This window comes from Trematomus bernacchii, unplaced genomic scaffold (genome assembly GCF_902827165.1).
Source record: "Trematomus bernacchii unplaced genomic scaffold, fTreBer1.1, whole genome shotgun sequence".
Lineage (NCBI taxonomy): Eukaryota > Metazoa > Chordata > Actinopteri > Perciformes > Nototheniidae > Trematomus > Trematomus bernacchii.
This window is the reverse complement of record NW_022987609.1, coordinates 61,507-83,971: the sequence shown is the minus strand read 5'-3', so window position 1 is coordinate 83,971 and position 22,465 is coordinate 61,507. Positions and strand designations below refer to the sequence as shown.

At 40.1% G+C, this 22,465-nt stretch overlaps 2 protein-coding genes across 5 annotated transcripts; both read left to right on the top strand.

The window, feature by feature from the left end:
- Window positions 1-6,916: 6,916 nt before the first annotated feature.
- LOC117483569 lies at window positions 6,917-11,654 on the top strand. 2 transcript variants are annotated; one of them, XM_034131944.1, is made up of 7 exons: window positions 6,917-7,002; window positions 8,484-8,837; window positions 9,140-9,235; window positions 9,309-9,401; window positions 10,247-10,284; window positions 10,375-10,536; window positions 11,047-11,654. In XM_034131944.1, the coding sequence occupies exons 1-7, from the start codon at window positions 6,963-6,965 to the stop codon at window positions 11,242-11,244; spliced, it is 981 nt and encodes a 326-aa protein (XP_033987835.1). In that variant the 5' UTR covers window positions 6,917-6,962; the 3' UTR covers window positions 11,245-11,654. The 2 variants fall into 2 exon arrangements, with proteins under 2 accessions (XP_033987835.1, XP_033987834.1); XM_034131943.1 differs by having other exon boundaries at window positions 9,107-9,235; window positions 11,047-11,651.
- A 6,727-nt stretch (window positions 11,655-18,381) lies between these two features.
- Window positions 18,382-22,120, top strand: LOC117483568. Of its 3 annotated transcripts, XM_034131941.1 has the most exons (7): window positions 18,382-18,455; window positions 18,846-19,181; window positions 19,528-19,677; window positions 20,455-20,590; window positions 20,997-21,015; window positions 21,097-21,205; window positions 21,571-22,120. In XM_034131941.1, the coding sequence occupies exons 1-4, from the start codon at window positions 18,413-18,415 to the stop codon at window positions 20,550-20,552; spliced, it is 627 nt and encodes a 208-aa protein (XP_033987832.1). In that variant the 5' UTR covers window positions 18,382-18,412; the 3' UTR covers window positions 20,553-20,590; window positions 20,997-21,015; window positions 21,097-21,205; window positions 21,571-22,120. The 3 variants fall into 3 exon arrangements, with proteins under 3 accessions (XP_033987832.1, XP_033987833.1, XP_033987831.1); XM_034131942.1 differs by lacking the exon at window positions 20,455-20,590; XM_034131940.1 differs by having other exon boundaries at window positions 20,455-21,015.
- Window positions 22,121-22,465: the final 345 nt, after the last annotated feature.

Here is a 22,465-nt window from a genome sequence, read left to right as displayed (position 1 = left end):
CTTCCGCCGCATAAAACCCAGGAGGTATACGATCTAGCACTAACCGGGGTGCACATAACTGGTACGCAGGTACGCATGCGCGGCACAAATCTGAATTGCGTAACGTCACTTGTGTCACTACGCGCCTTTGCGTACCTCAAAACATCAAAACAAAACACATATTTCGTCTACACGTGTTTCTTGTCAACACTGTCAATGGAGTAAACTACTAGGCATGTCAAAAAACCCAAAGACATTAAGCAGCTACGTTGCCGTTTCGCTCCCTGCAAAAAATCTTTCTATGACTGATTGAACTGGAGCTGGGTGAGCCGCGCAGGACATAACCGACGGACCTGTGAAGCTTTCCAGGATGCAGAGGCTTAGATCACTGGACGACAGAGTTGGTCGCCGTGTGCACAGACAGGGTTAACGTCGGTATAAACAACAGAATTGTGCCAAAAGTCCGCCAACTGGCTGCGGTGGGAGACTCCCCTGTGCACATTCTGTGCCCCGCGCACACACTGGAGAACTGCGCAAAATCATCTGATCACAACGTTCACGCTCTGTGGTCAAGCTGCTGCAGTTTTATTTACACCAAAGTGGAGTGAAACACACAGCTGCAAACTTACTCAGGGTGTTATGGAAGAGTTTGAAATCAGACAGAGGTGGAAGAAGTACTCAGATCTTGTGTAGGAATACTCTGTTACAGTAAAAGTCCTGCATTCAAAATGTTACTCAAGTAAAATTAGAAAAGTATTATCAAAATATAGTGAAAGTAGAGACAGTAAAAGTAGTCATTGTGCAGATTGGTCCATTTCAGAATAATATATATGATATGTTTTATAATGATTGATCATGAAAGTGTTCTCAAAGCTGGTAAAGGAGCAGCTAGTTTGAATGACTTTGTATACTGCAGGGTAGCTTGTGAATTTACTCCAGGTGGAACTAAAGTCTGATTTAACACTTGATTAGATTTCACATCATTCATCCACATCTGTAAAGTAACTAAAGGTATTAAATACATGTAGTGGAGTAAAAGTAGAAGTACAAAGTAGCATAAAATAGAAATACTCAAGTCAACTACAAGTATCTCAAAATTGTACTTGAGTAAATAAGTGTGCTTTGTTACTTCCCACATTTGAAATCAGATATGACTTCAAGTCATGTGATCATTTCTTAGTATTTGATCCTTCAACTTGGCCTCAGGAAATGCAAGGACTTCACAGTTTTGGCAACATGTTTTGGAGAAAGCAAATCGGAGGCTTAAAAAGAGACAGGGAGGTGCATCTTCATCATCTTCATCATCTAGCATGCAAGAAGTGTAAATTGAGGACAGTGAAGGAGACACTGAGGAGGACCACGCTTCGTGTGGGGTGAGTACCAAACGCTGTCTCTTGGTACTCATCTGAGTAACTCACTAAAAAAGTTATGTGCACCCCTGAATATAGCAACTGTTTGCTACCAACTTCTCCTTCAAGGTGATGTAATGTCAGTGTTGTTTACAAGCTGTTTCTGCTGCCACCAAGCAGTCAAATAAGTTATTGCCACAGAAATAGCCTGTTTGTTTTTACAGTATAGCGTCATGTTGTTTGCATTGTATTGTTTTGTTGTTGTCCCCATCTCCGATCACTCTACTGGAAATAAACAATGTGCCTACAGGTACAGTTAATAAAAAATGCAAGTTAAACATATCAGTTTCAGCGCTAGAAACAAGAAGCTACATTTTCATGATGCATTTCGTGACAGGAGGGTTTTACGTTTGCATGAAGCAAGATTTTTTGCATTTTCACAAGACTTGTCTTTGTTTTACAAGAATATGTTAATCAGATCAGATACAATTGTATTAATTCTCTCTTTTCTGTCCCTCTCCCCTCCTAGGGTTTTCCAAAGGGTTTTGGTTGTGTGTGGACCTGTGGTGCTATTGGCTGCTGTATTGCCACTCCACAAAAAGAGGACTAATCATCACTCTGAGGGTGAGTAGTCTATAACACTTTTAATAGTAACTCATTCAAGATAGAGAGAAATACTTGAGGCGTTACACAGAGAGCACCAAGACTGAGGGGATTTCTATTTTCTCTTCCTCTCTGTTTGCTCTCATTGTTTGCTTTTAATAGGCTGCCTTTGAACTGTGAAAAATAAAGGAAACAAAAGAGTTAAAGTGTGACTTAAATGCAGTTTCAAATCATGTTCACTCTCTTCAGATTCATCTCTACCAGAAACCCCTTTCACAGCCTTTTTGACATGTTTGTTAAAAAACATGTGGATTATAGCATATATGTACTGTTGTAGTGCCGAGAGAAGGGAGGCGGAGGCGGTGCATCAGAGGTGCAAATCTCACTTTATTGGGGAGCTGAAACTGACATGCTGTCGGGTCGCAGCCACAGGAGAGAAGAGAAAGTGAAAGGGGAACACACACAGTAGGTACCCCGGAGGTACCGTCAACATATATGTCCGGGCGGAAACAATACCCCCAACCTGTAGTTCCTGGATTGAATTATGTAACCCCGTTAATTAGTGATCACTACACAAGCCCCCCCAGAATTCAACCATGGACACAATCCTCGCGTCCGGGAGGAAGCACCACAGGGGCCGAGGAGGGCGGGGCCATGTAACGGGGCCGCAGGCGAGGGTAGGGGCCCCAACGAGGGCAAGGGCATCCCCACCGGGGGGTGGGGGGCGGGCCAGAACGGGCCGTCGTCAGGGGGCCGCAGAAAGCAGGGTCGCTGTGTTGCGACGTGGGGACGGGCGTGAAAAACCCGGTGGTCCCCAGCAGGGAGGAGCGCTGCCCGGCCGCAGGCGAAGGCACAGCGGCGGCGGGCACGAAGTCCTCGGGAGGAAGGAGCCGTGTCCCCGGGAGGAGGGAGACGTGGACAGGGGAGAGGCCAGACGGGGCGCCGTCGAGGCAAACCGTGAGCCGCGGTTAGAGGAGAGGCCAGGCAGGGTCCCGAAGCGCGCCACCCGCGGGCCGATGAAGGCACGGGTGACGTTCGAAACCGCCGAGGCGAGGGAAGAGGCGAGACGGGGTCCAGAAGCGCGTCACCCACGGGCCGAAGCAGGCGTGTGTGACGTCCGAAGCCGCCGTCGAGGTGGTGAAACAGCGAGAGGGTCCACACGAGGCCGACCAGACATGATCAAACCTCCTCTCAGGCACCAGAAAAAGCTCAAAAAGGGTCGTCCCGTCCACGATCAAAAACAGGTGGGCGAAATAGCGAGAGGATCCACGCGAGGCCGACCAGACTTGATCGAACCTCCTCTCAGGCACCACAAAAAAAACAAAAACAAAAAAAAACAGTCGGATGTCGATAGCCGCTGGTAGCTGCTAGTCATCGTCAGCCGTTGCTAGCAGTCGTCGCTAGCCGCCCTCGACGGCCGGTAGTCGCTGTCGTCGTCGGCCCCGGAGCCTCTGCTAGGCGGCGTGCCCCCACCAGGGAAGGTGCTGCAGCGTGCAGTGGCAAGCACCTCGGGGGTAAATCGCGGGGCGGCCAGGAGGAACCGGCCAGCATCTTCGGCCAAAGCGCGGGGCTCAACACTAGCCGAGTTAGCTAGCGCAGCCCGGACATGCAGCATGTCCCGAAGAACCAGCTCCACGAGGCAGAAGTCGGGTCCCTCCATACCCAGCAGGTCGTGCATCGTCCCCTCGTAGCAGGAAGGCTTGCTGCCCTCCAGTGCCGAGACGAAGCGGGAATGGTGAGCGACGTTCCCAGCCATTCCGTGGGGCGCACCGAGCCTCAGTCCGTGCGCACGTGGCAGCAACGGAGGTCTCCAAAAATCCCCGGCATTTCGAGAAAAGCTGCGCTTTTTGCCGTGTTCGATTCAGTCTCGGATCCTTCGCGAGACTTATGTCAGGGTCACCAATGTAGTGCCGAGAGAAGGGAGGCGGAGGCGGTGCATCAGAGGTGCAAATCTCACTTTATTGGGGAGCTGAAACTGACATGCTGTCGGGTCGCAGCCACAGGAGAGAAGAGAAAGTGAAAGGGGAACACACACAGTAGGTACCCCGGAGGTACCGTCAACATATATGTCCGGGCGGAAACAATACCCCCAACCTGTAGTTCCTGGATTGAATTATGTAACCCCGTTAATTAGTGATCACTACACTGTACACTAAACGCTGCACTGATCAATATTCCTACATCATCAATGGCTCCCTTTTTTAAAGTGAAAAAATTCACTCAGACTGACTAACACATAGAGATCTATAGCTCTAATGTTTTTTGACAACTTTCATTTATTCTTTCCAAAGTACTGGTTTGACCACAGTTAGAGCCTAACCCCTAGATTCCACCGGGTCCGTCTGCGCCGCGTTACGGCTGCGCCGCGGTTTTGGTCCGGCCTCCTCCGGCGTCATACCCTACCAGGCGCGTTTCAGAAGCATTTCAGAAGCGGAGCGTCTTGCCTGCCGGCTCGCAGTTTTTGTTGATTTGGGCATATTTCCTGGACAGGCTACTTTGTACAGACAAAGTTAATAATAACTGTAATATTCCAGTTATAAACGACATAAATCAAAGATGTGTTGCTGTATTTTAGTGGTAAAAAAAATGCATTCATCATCATCATTTTTCTATATATATAATTTACACAGTGCCTGTAAACCGGAGGAGAACGCTGGCATTTCTCCTCCTACTTGAAAGACTACGGAGGGATAGGGTCTGCAAAATTAGTTTGTGTGTGTGTATATATATAGGTCTATATAGCTCTGAACGTTCCACTTCCTGCCTGCCCGACCTTACGTTACGGCTGCGCCGCGACAAAAATAGGATTCGATCCTAATTTTAGAAAAGCCCTGCGCCGAGCCGCTTCTGGGACGCTGCGGCGCGTTACGGTTCAGAAGCGTCCCAGAAGCGTCTCGGCGCAGGGCTCCTCTAAAATTAGGATCGAATCCTATTTTTGTAGCGGCGCAGCCGTAACGTAAGGTCGGGCAGGCAGGAAGTGGAACGTTCAGAGCTATATATACACACACACAAACTAATTTTGCAGACCCTATCCCTCCGTAGTCTTAGGAGGAGAAATGCCAGCGTTCTCCTCCGGTTTACAGGCACTGTGTAAATTATATATATAGAATAATTATGATGATGAATGCATTTTTTTACCACTAAAATACAGCAACACATCTTTGATTCATGTCGTTTATAACTGAATATTACAGTTATTATTAACTTTGTCTGTACAAAGTAGCCTGTCCAGGAAATATGCCCAAATCAACAAAAACTGCGAGCCGGCAGGCAAGACGCTCCGCTTCTGAAATGCTTCTGAAACGCGCCTGGTAGGGTATGACGCCGGAGGAGGCCGGACCAAAACCGCAACGCGGCGCAGACGGACCCGGTGGAATCTAGGGGTAACGGTACGTCTACACAGCAGCGTTAAAAAAATCTTGGAGGTGGGCGTATCTGAAGCTTGAGGATTTTTTGCGAGCAACCAATCACATGAATCTCCCGCCCGCGACATACGAAGCAAAAAAGTAAACTGGATATAAACTCCCCAAAACAGGCGAAAACCTACCACTGTCTCTGCCACCTCCCTCCATGCCTGGCTCCTCCGGTTTATATCCCGGTAGGTCTGGTCATAAAGCACCGGGTGATTGATTCGCTACCGCTAATTTCTCCTCCATTTTTTGGAATATGAGGAAATGACCTGCGATATGTCTCTCCCAGCATACACGCCGTTTGATTGGCTAGAGCTTGAACTGTCAGATTTGCGTACACAGGATTTGATTGGCTGACGCTTCCACCTCAGCCTCAAAAGTTGAACATTGTTCAACTTTGAATCCTCAAAATCCTGAAAATCTCCGCTCGCCTGCCCACAATCCATTTCGGCGAAAAGTGAGGGAAAGTGACGTCACCCCATTCAAAGTGAATGGGCAGAAGCGTTTCAAGATTTTTTTAACGCTGCTGTGTAGACGTTCCGTAAGTGGTGGACTTAGTGGAGCATTCACCGCCAATAAACCACTTTTTCTGAGTTGTTTGAGATCAAAAAAGGAGCTTAAAGGACATGAATTATTATACATTAATGTATGTCTGTGTCTGCTGGAGCATAGATGTTCATAGACTAAAAGTGATAATTGCTCTAGTGTTGAGATTTTGGCATTTTGTACCCAAAACAACAAAAACAAACTATATGTATAATATCCTTATTCAGCTCAAAATCTTCAGAGTTCGCTCCTTCACTAAAACAGCAGCTTTAGGTCAGCTTAGGTTCACAGAAGTAGTGGACATTTTCACAGAGAAAATACGTTTCAAAATGTCTACAGAAACCTCTCAAACCACATTGAAACACTCCACTTCTCTGTGTGTACTCTCATATGTTCCAATGTATGTATTATCATGTTGACAGCTTCTGCTTTCACATCCCACAAATACATTTCAAAGAAGGCCTCTACTGTGTTTCCGGTATGTCGTCAATTTGCTGTTAGTCTAGACCTATATATTATTTTGTTCATGTCCAAGCCTCGAGTAATAAGGACCAATTCTACTGAACTCTCACTCAGATAAAACAAAAATATTATTATGTCTACAATCAGATAGAGGTTTCCAGTGAATGCACACAAAAGCACGTCTGTTGATTATATCTGTGCATGATATCATTACTGACTTCTTACCGCATTATTTTGATTCAAAGATACTGCAGCGATGGACAATACTCTGTTCTTAAAAAACACATAATTACAAAAATCTTGGACAAACGTTGAGCTGACAAACAAATACAAAATTACTCAAATTAGTTAAAAGAGGAATTTGATGGCACTGTAAAGATAAACGTGACATGTATGCCACTTCATGTTACAAACAAACACAGTTCAAATGTCAATCTTCTCTAAAAATGTTCTAGTAAATGACTTGCAGTTAAAAAAATAAAATAAGAAGGGAGGAGAGTTCAGGGCGTGTCGTGTGTACGGAGGACGGACTCCATCATTTAGAGAAGTGAACAGTTCCTGCTTTGGCAGCGAAGACGGAAGAAAGCAGCTTTAAATCATCAGAGCCTCAAACATGAACGCCCGTCACTCTCTGATCTGCTTCTTCTTCCTCAGTGAGTACGATCACTTACTATTCCTGTACATGTGTCTCTTTTTAACAAGTTATTTTAATTAATTTTTAATTAACAGTCCGTTAAACTTTATAGTGGACGGTAAACGGCTTCTCTGTTTCCTCACTTCTCGTCTCAGTTTAACATGTCGTTGGTTTCTGTGGTTACACAACAGGATGATAGGGGTTTGAGTCACTCAGGGGTGAAAGAAGTACTTGTACTATAAGTAAAAGAAGAAATACTTGGTAACATTCATACAGTACATTAAAACCCCATTTCAGAGTGTATAGATTTGTTACTAATACTGTATATTTTCTACATTTTAATGCTGTTTTAATTATATTTTGAGATGTTTAAATTCTAGAATTGTTTTCATGCTGCTGCAACGCAACAGTTTCCTGATTTGGGATCAATAAAGTAACTCTGATCTTATCTTATTCACATATTTACAAAGTACAAAAGTATTATCATCCAAATGTACCTGATTTAGTCAAAGTTGGCTTCTTGTTATACCGAATGTCACATTTCAGAATAATGTGGTTTCATCACTTTAATGTTTTATCTGGTCAAAGTGGAGCTCATTTAAAAATCTCACGAGGGATCAATAAAGTTTTATCTGTATTTATTAAAATAATAATAATGTATTTTTTTTTATCATATTTTGTATTTCTAATTTGAGTCTGCAAAGTAACTTAAGTTATCAAATATAGTATAATTAAAGTGGCGGAAAATGAAAATACTCAAGTAATGTACCGGTAGCTCAATATTGCACTTAAGTACACAACTTGAGTAAACATATTTAGCAACTTTCCACTGCTGGAATTTCTTAAATATGTATTTTATTGAGATTACTATTGACCTTCTTCAATCAGAAATGACCCTATTATCTGAGAGTAACAATTGTTTCTGTTTCATTTATTTTCTTCCCATAAATATTAGCTTATTATATTTCTGCTGCATTGTTTTCCAAATACAAATGCATTGCAGTAATTTTTGTTGTATTTTGGAAGTAACAAATCAGTAATAAATTCACCAGTTGATTCAAGACCCTGTTTAGGTTTATTAATATTGACCCTGAACATTATCCCTGACCTATTGTTTATGTTTTGGGTTTGCACCTAATCATAATGTCAGATTTTTGTATCTTATTTGATCTCTTTGTATTTGCACTCTTCACAATATGGATTGAAAATGCTGCAGAGCAATTTCCCTCGGGATAATAAAGTGTATCTTATATATTCATATTTCTGTTGATATTACAGACTGGTTGAGCTGGGTTGCTCCCAGTGTGACTCTGTGGCTCTATTACAGATTTATGTAACTGAAATCAGACTACAGTGTATTACAGGAATCACTCAATCAAAGTTGATTTATACTGTATTGCCCAATATCACACATTTGTCTCAGGGGGCTTTACAGTTTTTACAGAAATATAGAAACTGTTCAGGAATATAGAAACTATTGATTGCTCTTCTTTCCAACAGCACTGAGGGATGGAAACAGTGGGCTCACCAACGCACAAAACCTCCACCGTACAGAAACTGAAGGAGGAAACATCACATTCAAATGCTCATTTTCTTTCTCTGGAGGAAGGAAGCTCTTCTGTAAGGGAAAATGTAAAGATGGAAACATTCTGGTAGAAACGACTGGAGACTCAGCTCAGAGAGGCAGATACAGCATCCAATATAAGGAAGGAGCTTTTCCAGTAAGAGGTACAGTTCTGTATGTGAACATCACAAAGCTGACCAAGTCTGACGCAGGACAGTACCAATGTGGTCTGGTCAGATCTGCACCTTTCCCTGACTCACACCAGGACTTTGAGATCAGAGTTTTAGATGGTGAGTTTCTTCTGGGAGTTTTGGATATAACTCTTCCCAGACAGCTGCTGCTGTTTCAAATAACCCAATATGTTCAATGTAACAATTATATTCAGAGCTGCATATTTTAAATGCTCCTTTTATACAAAACAGTTCATCTGCTACACATCCAGAACCACTACAAACATTACAGCTAATTTAAATATGGTTGCACAAAGCAATAATTACCGTCTTCATTTAACGGAATGATTCGATTTATACATTTATTTTGCATTTCCTTTTGTGCACTGCTTCAACATCTCCCCGACCTTTTCCAACATCAGCCCCATCAGCCTCCCCACTGACCCCCACTCAGAGTCTGAGCTCCGTACCTTCCTCAGCCTCCCCTGAACGCATCACGCAGTCTCAACAGGGACCAGGTACTTTTAGTTTGTTGTTTGTGTTTATGGACCAGGAAGTATCAGAGTAAACAAAGTGTTCTTCTGCTCTCAGGTGTGGTGCTGTACGTTGGTCTGATTCTGCTCGCCATGTTCATCGTACTATCGGTTGCGTTGCTGATATTCTGCAGGAAGAGAGCCAGGAAAGGTGAGGCTGTAGGAAACACACACGCATCACAACGGCAAAAACAATTGGACTTTTTGCTACTTATTTTGAACACACTGCTCTAAAAGTCAATAATGTTGCTCCATTGCTTCCTTCGTAACATCTGTGATAATATAACACAACTATTGACATTTAGATAAAAAAAATGTTTTGTTTTTCAGGTCAAACTTTAATTAGCTTTCCAAATAGCACACTTCTGTGATCTGATTCATATGTATTTAAATCCTAATTTAAGAAGCTTTTTTGACATATGGTTGTATAGACCGTTTACCTAAAAATCAATCACTGATATTGCTTGTTTGTCCGTAAGGCTTTTTAGTTTCTTTATTTGTTCTAAATGTTTCAACTTGACTGTTTAGTTTAATCTTTTCTCAAAATGTGTTGTTTAACAGGCTGAGTTTATCCCTGCGTCTGGATCCTCTCTGTTCATGGCACTTCAGTTCCACAGTCACATTTCTAATTAAAAAAATACATGTCTTTGATGCTCCTGAAGACATCTTCTGTCATGTAACTAGGGGTCCTTGGGTATTTACAGTACAGATATGAGGCTGTGGAATTGAAGTGACATGGGGAGAGAAAAAGGGAATTCAGAAACTCCGCTAAACTCAATTTGAATAATTTAGAACAAATACGAAGAAGCAGTCTTTTGGAAAAACAATGTTGATCAGTGGGTTGGTGTTATATACACACAGAGGTAGATTCACAGCTCATTCATCTTTTGAGTCTGGTTGCTTTTTAACCCAAAAAGGAGTTCAGGTCTGCCCAAAATCTTAAATTTTTTCTTATAAATTTGTGTTTTTGAATCTCATGAACTGCATTTCTTTCAGAACCTCTTGTGGAAACTGAGTATGTTTCTGATACAGAGGTGAGTTTGAGTAAATCTGGGACATTTCAGATGTATTCATGTTAGTAAAACCAGCTGATATCAATACTAACCTGTTCTCACTTCCTGCAGACTAACCAACTGCATGAGGAGATCAGAGAGGTGGACAGAAGGAGCAGTTCTCCTCCTGTAGAAACATCTACCATTTACTCCTACGCCAAACCAAACCAACCAAACGGAGTCGAATCCACAGACGAGTACAGCTTAGTCACTGCAGCCACTTCTCAGAAGGAAGTAAGTCAGAAGTGTGAGAGGGTTTAGGTTTTCAGCTACACACACACTAAATAAACTTGAGAGGTTTTAATTAAAAGGTGATGGGTACGATTTTTTCACACTTGACAAAAGCCATCTCTCTATCTCACACTGAAAGACGACAGATGATATGACAAATGAAAGTATTTTTTATTGTACAGCAGAGGACATATTTTAAATTAAACACATTTGGTTTTAAACTAACTTAATCTACTTACATCTATGAACAATGTGTTCATCAAGAGATAAAAGTAACAGAAAACAGAAAGAGGAACAAGGCTGGATCATATCTCAATACACAAGCTTCTGTTGATCTTAACAGGAAGTCCTCGGACTGAATGTGGAGGTGTGAGGGGGGGGGGGGAGGAAAAAGTTCTGTACAAAAATAAAGATTTTCGGGTTGACAAATCAAAAATAGATTTGTACATGAAGCAGTACACATCCTGAAATTATGATCATGTGACAAATAACGATTTCTTTGTTTTCTTGCAGACTAAAGATGACCCAGGTAATCTCAACTACTCAGAGGTGGATTTCTCAAAAAGTGCTTTCCCGCTCCACAGCGCCCCCTGTGGCTACACAGATAACGTCCTCTACTCTGATCCTCGGGTAGCACAGAGCTCCGACGTTAGCCACGCAGAAGACGCTTCACCTCCTCTTTACTCCACTGTTTCTTTACATCAGATGTAGCTTCAAATCTGTCATTTCCAAATGTACTTTCTCAGTGACCGACTGATGAACACAAAGCTGTGTAATTAGGCATTTAAAATGTATCTGGTAAATAACTTAAAGGTCTCCTATCATGCAAAATGCACTTTTTAATGTCCTTTAGGGAACTCACAAAGTGTCAGAAAATGAAACCCTCTCTTTTCCTCCTTACCAAAATCTCTAAAAACGGGGGCACAACGGAGCTGATCCAGATGTGCGTCCGATATGATGTAATATCGAAACGTTACTATCAGAAAAAATGCACGACGTGTTTTGGACGTAAAATGGTCTTTGTTTACATTAGCAAGCATCGCTAACACTCAGAGCTAACGCTACTGGAGTGAGTATGTGTAAAAAAGCAGGAAATAAAGAAAGGATCTCGCCTTGTGGTATAACCGGCAAGAGAGAAAGCATTTGAGCTCCATACTGTTTCAGAAATAATCCTTGATGTGGCTTGGAACATTTTGGCGTTTAATCACGGCAGCTTTTCTTCTGAGCAGGCATTAGCTCCCCCTCCTCTTTTTTTTTTTTTTTTCAAGCTAAGGACCCAGAATCCGTGTTTCTCTAACAGGGCTGAAACAGAGGGATATGAGGGATGTCTAAAATGCATGATCTGTTTATGATGTGTTTTGCTCAAAATACCAGACATGTTTTTATATATTTGTATATATCTGAGACTCATAATATATGCCTAAAAATAGCATAATAGGAGATCTTTAAAAGAACTAAAGTTATTAGAGTTTAGTTAAGTTTTTGGATTTTGTTTGAAAATATAAAACCAAACGCTGTGAAAAAAGTAAATGTATTAAGTTTTAAAATGTAAAGTATCAGATATTTTTATAAGTGAATGTGTTTCTCTGCATCTGAAGACATTTGTATATTTTGTTACTGCAGTCAGATGTTGTATTTATTCTCTCTTTTTCATAACTATATTTAATGTGTTTAGTTGATAGCTCTAAGCATTTGAAGAACTGTCAATTTCAAAATTCCCTGTCAATAGCATTTACACATAAATACATAAATGTATATTTTGTTGAAGCTTAGAAAACCTGTAGATTAAATAAAATAAAATGGACACTGTGGACTCAATGATGGCAAAGTGGTTATTATGACAGCTATACGAATACTTGTACACACATGAAATGATTACTGCATTAAGTTACAACCAAGTCCAGTTTTAATGTAAATCCACACATACTTGAACATAATGGAATGAAAAAGCAGAGTTCAGAGTGTTTGGAGGTGGACTCGCATCATTTAGAGACGTAAAGCAGTTCCTGAAGACAGAAGAGAGGCAGCAGTAAACCATCAGAGACTCAAACATGAACGTCAGGCACACTTTGATCTGCTTCCTCCTCCTCAGTGAGCATTTCTATCAGTCTCTCTTTTGTTTTACTGTTATTGGGCTTTATTTTCTTTATTTAATAACAATGGGTCAACTAAAGTTTGCACTGCATTGTCTTGTCATCATCTCATATCAGTCCAACCACAAGTTGGTTTCTGTGGTTAAATATGATGCTCAGAGTTTAGTATGAGTGCCTTTTTAAAAATGCAGTTTAATACAGGTATTAGTTATATCCTCAAAATAAAGCAATTGGTAATTTGCAGTCAACTATTGTTCTTTTGGTTTTATAGTTGCCTTTTCTGTTGTAGAGTAAAGTTATTTTTCTGTTGCTTCAGCCTGAATAACTAGCTTTGTGATACAAATATTAGTTCACTTTATTTGAAGCAGCTAAAGAGGAAGAACTGCAGCAGTACACATCTTTTAGCAGTTTGGCTGTTGATGTTTTATAAATGCATGTTAAGCATTTCACACTCAGTTGTCAGCAGTGTCATTTTACTTGAGAAGGGATTCATTGAAAAAATACAACACAACAGCACGCACACACAACATTACAGTATATTACTAAATAACAGAAAATTCTATACAGGTTTACTTCATCACAATAAAACATTTGTTAAGTTTCTAATGAACATTAAACAGTCTATTTTGTTAAAGATCTCTTCTGCTTTTTAAGTTTGATCTAATATATTCATATTTCTGTTGGATTGAGTTATAGCTGGTTGGACTGGGCAGCTCCCAGTATGATCAATGAATGATTTATGTAACTGTGAAATCAGACTGCAGTGTATTACAGGAATAAAGTAACCATTGACTGAACATCTTTTCATTAGCGCTGAGGGATGGAAACAGTGGGCTCACCAAAACCTTGACCGTACAGAAACTGAAGGAGACAACATCACAGTTGCATGCTCCTTTACTTTCTCTGGAGGAAGGAAGATCTTCTGTAAGGGAAAATGTGAAGAAGGAAACATTCTGGTAGACTACAAACATTACAGCTAATTTAAATATTGTTTCACAAAACATGAATTACCGTCTTCATTTAACGGAAAAATTCGATTAATTAATTTTTTTGCATTTCCCTTTGTTTCACAGCTCCAACATCTTCAAAACCAGAAGTGACTCTCCTACCGTTTTCAACATCAGCCTCCACACTGACCACCACTCAGAGACTGAGCTCCGTACCTTCCTCAGCCTCCCCTGAACGCACCACACAGTCTCAACACGGACAGCTTCAGATGGTCACGGTACTTTTAGTTTGTTGTTTGTGTTTATGGACCAGGAAGTATTAGAGTAAACAAAGTGTTCTTTTGCTCTCAGGTGTGGTGCTGTATGTGCGTCTGACTCTGCTCGCCAAGTTCCTCGTACTCTCAGCGTCTGTGCTGATATTCTGCAGGAAGAGGGCCAGGAAATGTGAGGCGACGTGAAACCCACAGACATATAACAAACTAAAATATAACCTTTACCAACTATTGTGACCACCTGGCTCAAAAACTCTAAATGTTTCTAGATAATGGACCCTGGTTTATTCACAACATAATAACAATTTACATTTAGATGAAAAAATAAATTACTTTATTGCACTTCATAATTAGCTATTATTATTATTTTCAAAGCTGTTTTATCAATTCAATATGCATCTAAATCTATTATGTTGTTTCATTGTTAAGAAGAGGAAGTATTTTTGCAGTGGCAGGAAAGAGACGATTGGGGACATTTGCTAGCTGTGTTTTTAAACAAACTTTACCTCAGTGTATGTTTCATATTTAAAAGGAAAAGCAGGTCTTACGAAAAAAATTAAACAAAGAAAGACTAGATCTATGTGTAGCCTACGTTTACATCAAGACAGAAGAGTACCATGAAACAGAAACAGGAACGAGGCCAGTTTGTGATCAAACCCCAAGCCACAAGCCACAAGCTTCCGTTGATTTGAAAAGGAAGTCCTCGGACTGAACTTGAAGGTGTGAGGGGATGTACAGAAATACAGATAGTTTCCATGAAACAATATAGATTTGCAGGTAAAAACTGAATACATGAAGCATTACACATCCTGGAAACATGCTCACAAAACATGTCGGTAAACTCAAAAACAAGCTCAAGTGATAAAGTATACTTTGTTTTCTTGCAGACTAAAGATGACCCGAGTAATCTCAACTACTCTGAGGTGGATTCTTCTAACAGTGGTGCTGCCTCGCTCCACAGCGCCCCCTGTGGTGACGCAGATAATGTCCTCTCTGCTCCTCGGGGTGGAAGCGCGCTCTGATGTTAGCCACGCTTCACCTCCTCCGTACTCCACTGTCACTTCAGATGTAGCTGTAACTGTTAATGTAATTTATCTGTGGGAATCAACAGTAAACTATCATTCAAAGCTCATATTAGTTAAAAAACAGCACTAACATGTTAAGGTTTAAAAAAGTTAACATTAAAGATAACTGATTATTTGTATAATTACATTTTATCTGCAGAAATGTATATATTTTTTATTGCAGTTAGATTTTATATTTATTCTGCATTTATTGCATATTAATATATAGTTGGTGTGATAAGGTGATACCGCTAGTCATCATGAGAGCAATAGCTGTAGCGGCCAAAATCATAAAGAAATGAAACAGAAAATTAACTTAAAATAATAAGCGCTGAGGCGCTAGTTAGCGGAACTTACGCAGGGCAATGATCGAGGTCCAGACAAGAGTCTCCGATAATTTTATTATGATCCAATATCATTAACAATGAACAGGTTTCCTATGTTTTTTTCCTTAAGCCTTTCCTATGGCTTTCCTTTCTTGTGGCTGGAAAAACCCTGGTAAAAAACCATGTGCCTACTAGTGCTCTATTCACACCACCACCTGTCTCCAATTACACCAGGTGCTCTAATCACCCAGTGCCCAAAACTGCCCTCAAAATAAAAGCATAGAAACTACTTTAATAACTAAGAATACATTTACTATAAACACTATAGACAGCAAGATAATAAATGTTTAAGTATTACATAATATAAAGAGAATAGCTGCAACAATAGCCTTTAAAGTAAAAAAAAAATAAACAAAAGAAAAGTAATTTCTTTAGTTTTTGTACACCTTTTTGCCTTTATAGCATGCAGGTCCAATACATTGAAAACAGGGCAACGAGTCGTGGGCCAGCCTCGCTGTGGGTGGCACGCTCCACCAGGTCACCTAGCTAATATTTAACATAATGATCATAACTAAATGATTATTTAACAATGGCCGTTTTCTGGCAGCAATAACCATTATTGTTGTGTCTGCACAACTCACTGAATAATCTTTGTGATTCAAAAAGTTTAAATAAATCAATGAGTTTTAGTTTGTATCATGCAGCGATTTAAATAAGTTATGGTAAGCATGTGAATTATACGCAGAAGAAAAGGGAAATGAACAACATAAAGTAATTCAATATGTTTTTAAGATGCCTTTAAAGCCCCTGACACACCAGGCCGTTATCGGCCGTCTTCGGTTGTCTGGCGACAACGTGTTCCTTGTCGCCCAAAGTCAATTTGGTGTGTCCCGAACCCTCAGCCGTGACACGCCTTATTTGGCCTTTCACGGTCGACACATGGCCGATTCAACATGTTGAATCGGCCAAAATACGGACACAAGCTATCGGGCCAAGAAACCACTCTGATCAGCTGTTCAGCTAGCAAATGAGAAGCGAAACGGAAGTGAGGGACGTAAACAAACGATTTACGGCACAGGACAGCAGCTAAACACCAGCAGGTGATACTTAAAGACATCAAACATAGCCCTTAAATGTCCTCTCTTTCATTCTGAAAATGCCGTCTATTTCTTGGCTGCTGCTTTTGTCTCTCTAGTGCAGCGTTTCTCAAAGTGTGGGGCGCGCCCCACTGGTGGGGCGCAGAGATGTGATAGGTGGGTCGCGAATGGACGTGATGAACGGGAGATTTAAAAATTTTTTTTTTTTTAATTAATTATTTGGACCTCAGGCCGGAATCGAACCTGGGTCCTCGCGGGCGGTAGTGGACTGTTACAGCCGGAGACTCGCAACGGCTGTGGACTTTCACAGCGCCGCTGCGCCGGACCCGCCGGAGCCTCACAACGGCGGGTATTTGCGGCGGCGGGTGCGGTACCGGCGCAGCGGAGCTTTGAAAGTCCACGGCCCACCTATGCCAGAGCCAGCGGCCCACCGAAGGCAGCAGCCCACCGGGAAAAGTCCCGAATCTCCCGATGGCCAATCCGAGCCTGCTCACACACACACACAACTGAAACCAAAATAATTTACAGACATATGTAAAAATCTCTCATACACACATGTGAATCGCTCTCACACACACACACAACAGCGCTGCAGTCGGGAAGAAAAGCAATGTGGAGCGGCACCTCACCACTTCATAAGGAGTTTAACCGTGACACTTTTCGAAATCCCGTTTGTGTCCCCCCACTTTAAAAATAGGTCTATGTTTAGAGAGAGAGAGAGAGACAGAGAGAGAGAGAGAGCACACCTTTATCTATTTAATATAGCCTGGTTGTAAAAAATAAAGTAAGAAATCATTCCAATGTGTACTATAGGACAGTAAAAAATAAAAAAAACAGTTTAAAGGGGAGTGATTAGTAAAATATGCATAAATAGAAAGAAAGAATGCTAACTAGGTAACATAAGATAAGAATAAACCAGTTTAAATGATTTGTTATTGGTTGTGATCATATTCTAAAGATGTTTGGATTATTGAAAAGTCTACAGCTCCCTTTCATCTGAGTGTTGAGAGCTGTTTCCATCAATTCATGTTGTGCTCAAAGTGCTCCAGATTGATGCATTTCACTTCAACATTTAAAAAAACATCTGCACAGGGTTGCATGCCCCCCGACCCCCCTAGTGGAGGGGAGGTCCACCCCCAAATAAAGCAGGTTAAAATAATTAAATTGAATACATGTTCTTTTAGTAAACACTGCAAACGGGTCCCACAGACCCAAACAGCACACAAAGGTTAAAGGTCAGCATATCATCATGTTAAAATGTGCTAAATAGCAAAAAAAGAGGAGTAAAAGTAGCTCACGACTTGTTTTATTTTTTGAAAGTAGCCCTCACCCTAAAAGGTTGGAGAGCCCTGCTATAGAACGATACATTTGACAATTTTAAGCTTGGCCTACCATTTTATTGGAGCGATGAGGAACAGGTGGGGCTTGAAAAGGCCCACCTGTTCAAAGTGGGGAATGACAGAAAAAGTTTGAGAACCACTGCTCTAGTGTAACCTGACATGTGTTTTACTAAAGCACGTCTTTTTCTGTCTGTGCGAGCTCAGGCATCCATAATTGAAATATTTAAAGAAATGTATTCACGGATTTCTCACAGCATGATTTATGGAGGAGAAAAGGTGCAACAAGTTGTATCAGTTAAAGGAATGATCTGTTTTTAATCACAAAATAAAAAAATCAGAATCACTAAAAGGTGTGTTTAAAGAATCTTTTTGAGCCAAATGTTTTTTTTTCTTTCATTCTCTTAAAACACAAACAGTATTAAATACATGTAAACAACAAGAAGTGTTTGTGAGGGTGCAAAACTGTTAATGTTTTGACTAATAAAACAGAAACATAGGACTCAATGATGGCAACACATGTTATTATTTTACAAAATGATTACTTAAATCTGCAGTAACCTATATCCGGGTGTAGTTTTAATGTAAAATCACACATACACTTGAAGATTCATGCGGGACAAATTAGAGTTCAGAGTGGATGTATTTTGAGCAGAGGGACTGCATCCTTTTTAGAAAGGTGAAGCACTTCCTGTTTTGTGCAGACAGAAGAGAGGAAGCGTTAAACCATCAGAGGCTCAAACATGAACGTGTGGCTTGTCGCTTTGATCTGCTTCTTCTTCCATAGTGAGTATGCACACTTAATATTTATATCAGTCTCTATTGTTTACTGTTATTGTTCTTTATTTAATCTGCAGTAGGTCAGCTAAAGTTTTCACTGCATTGTTTTGTTGATTGTATCATCTCATATCAGTCCAACAACAGTTTGTTGGTTTCGGTTTAACCATAGACTATATATACATATAGGGTTTAACATGTTGGTATGAGTCTCTTTTGAAGCATTACAAATGTTTCAAACTGAAATTAGTTGTAGAAAATGTGATTTTACAATGTTAAGAATTTTAATTAAATCAAATCCTGATCTTTTTAATTGTAAAACAGGAAATGTTATATGTTAAACTGCAGCTTCCTAAGTGAGTACATATAGTAACTATTAATTGATCCTCTTTTCAACAGCACAGCGGGATGGAAACAGTGAAAGTGTTGTCCGTACAGGAACTGAAGGAGGAGACATAACAGTTTCATGCCACTTCTATTTATCCGGAAAGAGGAAGATCTTCTGTAAGGGAGAGTGTGGAAAAGGAGACACTCTGCTCCAAACTACCGCTGACACGGCCCAGAAAGGCAGATACAGCATCAGATTTAAAGAAGGGACTGCTTTTCCGTATTCTGATACAGTTCTGTATGTGGGCATCACAAAGCTGACTAAGTCTGATGCGGGACGGTACAAATGTGGCTTTGGCCGAGTTTTTTCACCGTCATACATGGAGTTTGAGATCAGAGTTGAAGATGGTGAGTCTTTTCTAGATAGGTTAGATTGATCTCTCTCTTGACCGCGGCTGCTCTTCCAAATACCACAATATGTTCAGTGTAACACAATACTCTGAACACTGATAAATGCTCCTTTAAACACGAACATTCATCTGTGAAACATATGGTAACTCAGACGTCACACACTTCAGTTAATTTAAATATTGTTGCACCAACCAATTCATATCTTGTGCATTTAGTCATATGATTAGAAATACACTGATACATTTACATTTAAATTCATGTTATTTTCAGTGACATGTTATAGCGCCAACTTCTTTTTACAATCAGTATCTGATTGTCTTTTGTGTTTTCTTATGTTTCACAGCTCCAACCTCTTCAAAACCAAAAGTGACTCTCAGACCGTTTCCAACATCAGCCTCCACCACCTCTCAGAGTTTAAGCTCCGTACCTTCCTCAGCCTCCCCTGAACGCACCACGCAGCCTCAACAGGGACAGACAGCTTCAGATGGTCACGGTACTTTTAGTTTGTTGTTTGTGTTTATTGACCAGGAAGTATCAGAGTTACTTTGGTTAACACAAAGCGGTTTGACTAACTTTCACAATATACTGTAATCTGCTCTTTCATTTCAGAGAACTGAGTTATTTTCATAACTTTTATAATGATTTATTGTTGTCAGTTAGAGCTCACATTAGTTGTTACCGGTTAAAGTTTTAAAATGTTATCAGTGTCCGATGAAATGTTTTCATAAGTTCTTTGCATCTGCAGAAATGGTTTTGAACTATAGTTGATGGGTTAGATGAGTCATAATTATATGATTGCATTTTTTCAGTTTCCTTCCAACAATTATAAATATATGTATGTCTGCAACAAAACAAAACAAATCTGAACTAAATCACTGATTTCGAGTTTGTATCCTGCAAGTATATATTTGTACTACAAGAATAATCCTATTTATTTTTTAAATATAAAATAAAAAGCATTAAGTGTTATGTTTGAAGCATCTTTTGGAAGTGTCATTATTTTATTTATTTCATTAATTTACATAAGTGTTTGAACTAGAAGAAATGAACACATAAGAATAATTGGCAAAAACGGAAAAAATCACACATTTGAATAAAATGACATGAAAAAGTATTCATCGATAATGTACCGATGTAAAGCAGTTCCTGAAGACCTAAAAGAGGCAGCTTTAACCATCAGAGACTCAAACATGAACCTCCTCAGTGAGTTCACACACTTCATATTTATATCAGTTTCTCTTATTTTACTGTTTTCTTTATTCATTCACAGACGATCACTCAAAAATATGCAGCGGATGGGAAACTCATGAGTGGACTCTGTTTGGTCTCATACCAGTCCAACAACATGGGTTTTGTTTCTGTGATTAAACATGATGTTCAGAGTTGATATGAGTCTCCTTTTGAATGTAGGTCTTTACAACTAGTAATAGTCTCAAAATTAAAATACATTTTTGTTTTAACTCAACAATCTGAAATCTGCTGTTTTTCTTCTGTACTGGTTCTTCTCTTGAAAAGTAAAGTTATTTTTCTCAGATCGACTGTGACAAGTTGCAAGAAAATTGACTCATTGGGCTCAGTGATAAATTGGGTTATAAGTCATACACATTATTTTACAACATTTGAAACTAACATTACGATTGACATTGAAGGTGCCCTATTTTGCTTTTGTGGGTTTTCCCTTTCCTGTAGTGTGTTATTTAGGTTTTTGTGCATGTAAATGGTTTGCAAAGGCTAACATCGCTGTGTTCGTGTTGCCCACACGATCCCCCCCCTGCCTGAAACGCCTCCATTGGACTCCTTTGTTTACTTCAGTAACATAGTGACATCAGAGGTGAGTTTGAGTTAATCTCAGCATTTTTTATGTTTCTGCAAACAGCTGATATGAATACAAACCTGTCCTCACTTCCTGCAGGCTGACAGAGAGTGTGAGGAGGTCAGAGAGGAGGACAGAGGCAGCAGATTTCCTCCTGTAGAAATGTCTGTTCTCTCCACTTCCCACTGCAGACACTTCTCAGAAGACAGTAAGCAACTCTGAGAAATCTTTCTTCTTTGTGAGACAAATACAAAAAAAATGTGTTCTAAAAATGGTTAAACATCAGTGCATGTTGTAGTATCCTGCTGCCTTCTAAGAAACAGGAACCAAGCCAGTGTAGGGTTCTTTTTATAGCCACAAGTTTCAGTTCTTTTTAGGATTAAGTCTAGGATTAATGTGACTCAATTGTAAAGCAAGAGAAATGCTGTTTTGAAGTTCCATGTTTAAGAAACCGTTTACATGAAGCAGCTTCAAAGCTGAAATGATGCTGAGAAGGGAGGTCAGATGTGTGAACAGAGAGAGAAGATTTCAATTTTCTTTTGATTTTGAAAACATTTATTTTATTTCTTGCAGACTGACGATGACTCAAGTAAACTCACCGGCTCTGAGGTTTCCCAACATTACAGCTTCCTCGCTCGATAGTGCCCCCTGTGGTGTGTTTCAAGACTATATTTGGTGTGTTCATGTGATAGCTCTATCCCAGTGCTTCTCAAAGTGTGGTCCGTGGACCACTGGTGGTCCATGAGCGCCCCCTAGTGGTCCTTGAGTATATCGGTAATATTTCACATTTTAAATGAATTAATTAATTAAAGTTTTCCGCACTATCGCGGGAATAAAGTGGTCCTTGGTATGAAAAAGTTTGAAACACTGCTCTAACCATTATCAAAACAATGGCCTGACAAATTAGAAAACCTGCCAGTAGTGATTTACACAAAAATGTGTAAATATATATTTATTTAAAGATTATTTTTTAAGAATTTGGCTTTGTGTTACATGTACAGAAAGATATATTGAAGAGAGAGTGGATGACATGCAGCAGACATTTCTTCATTGTTCATACTTTACCTCATCTCCTAGCACGACTTATGTGGAAAAAAGATGCATAACTTTTAAACGATTTATATTAAAGGAATGATTTAAAAAATTAATTAATTAATTAAGAAAAATTGTGATGTGTTCAAAGATGTTTTTTATAACAAGTTTTATAAATACAAAATTATAAACACTATTTAACCTGTTACGCACGGCCCCCCCCGGTACCGGGCGGATAAACGCGTCATTTGCAGGAAACAACGTCTAAGGAATCTTAATATTTAATAAAACTATGAATGTTTTATATCCATGTAACGGGAAGAAACTCAGCTAACTGATCTTTTTAAAAAAAAAATCCAAAAAAAAACCACAATGCTAGCACTCAGCCTCTGAATTAGCCACGAGCGAAAAAATGTAACCTAAAACTGCACTTAAA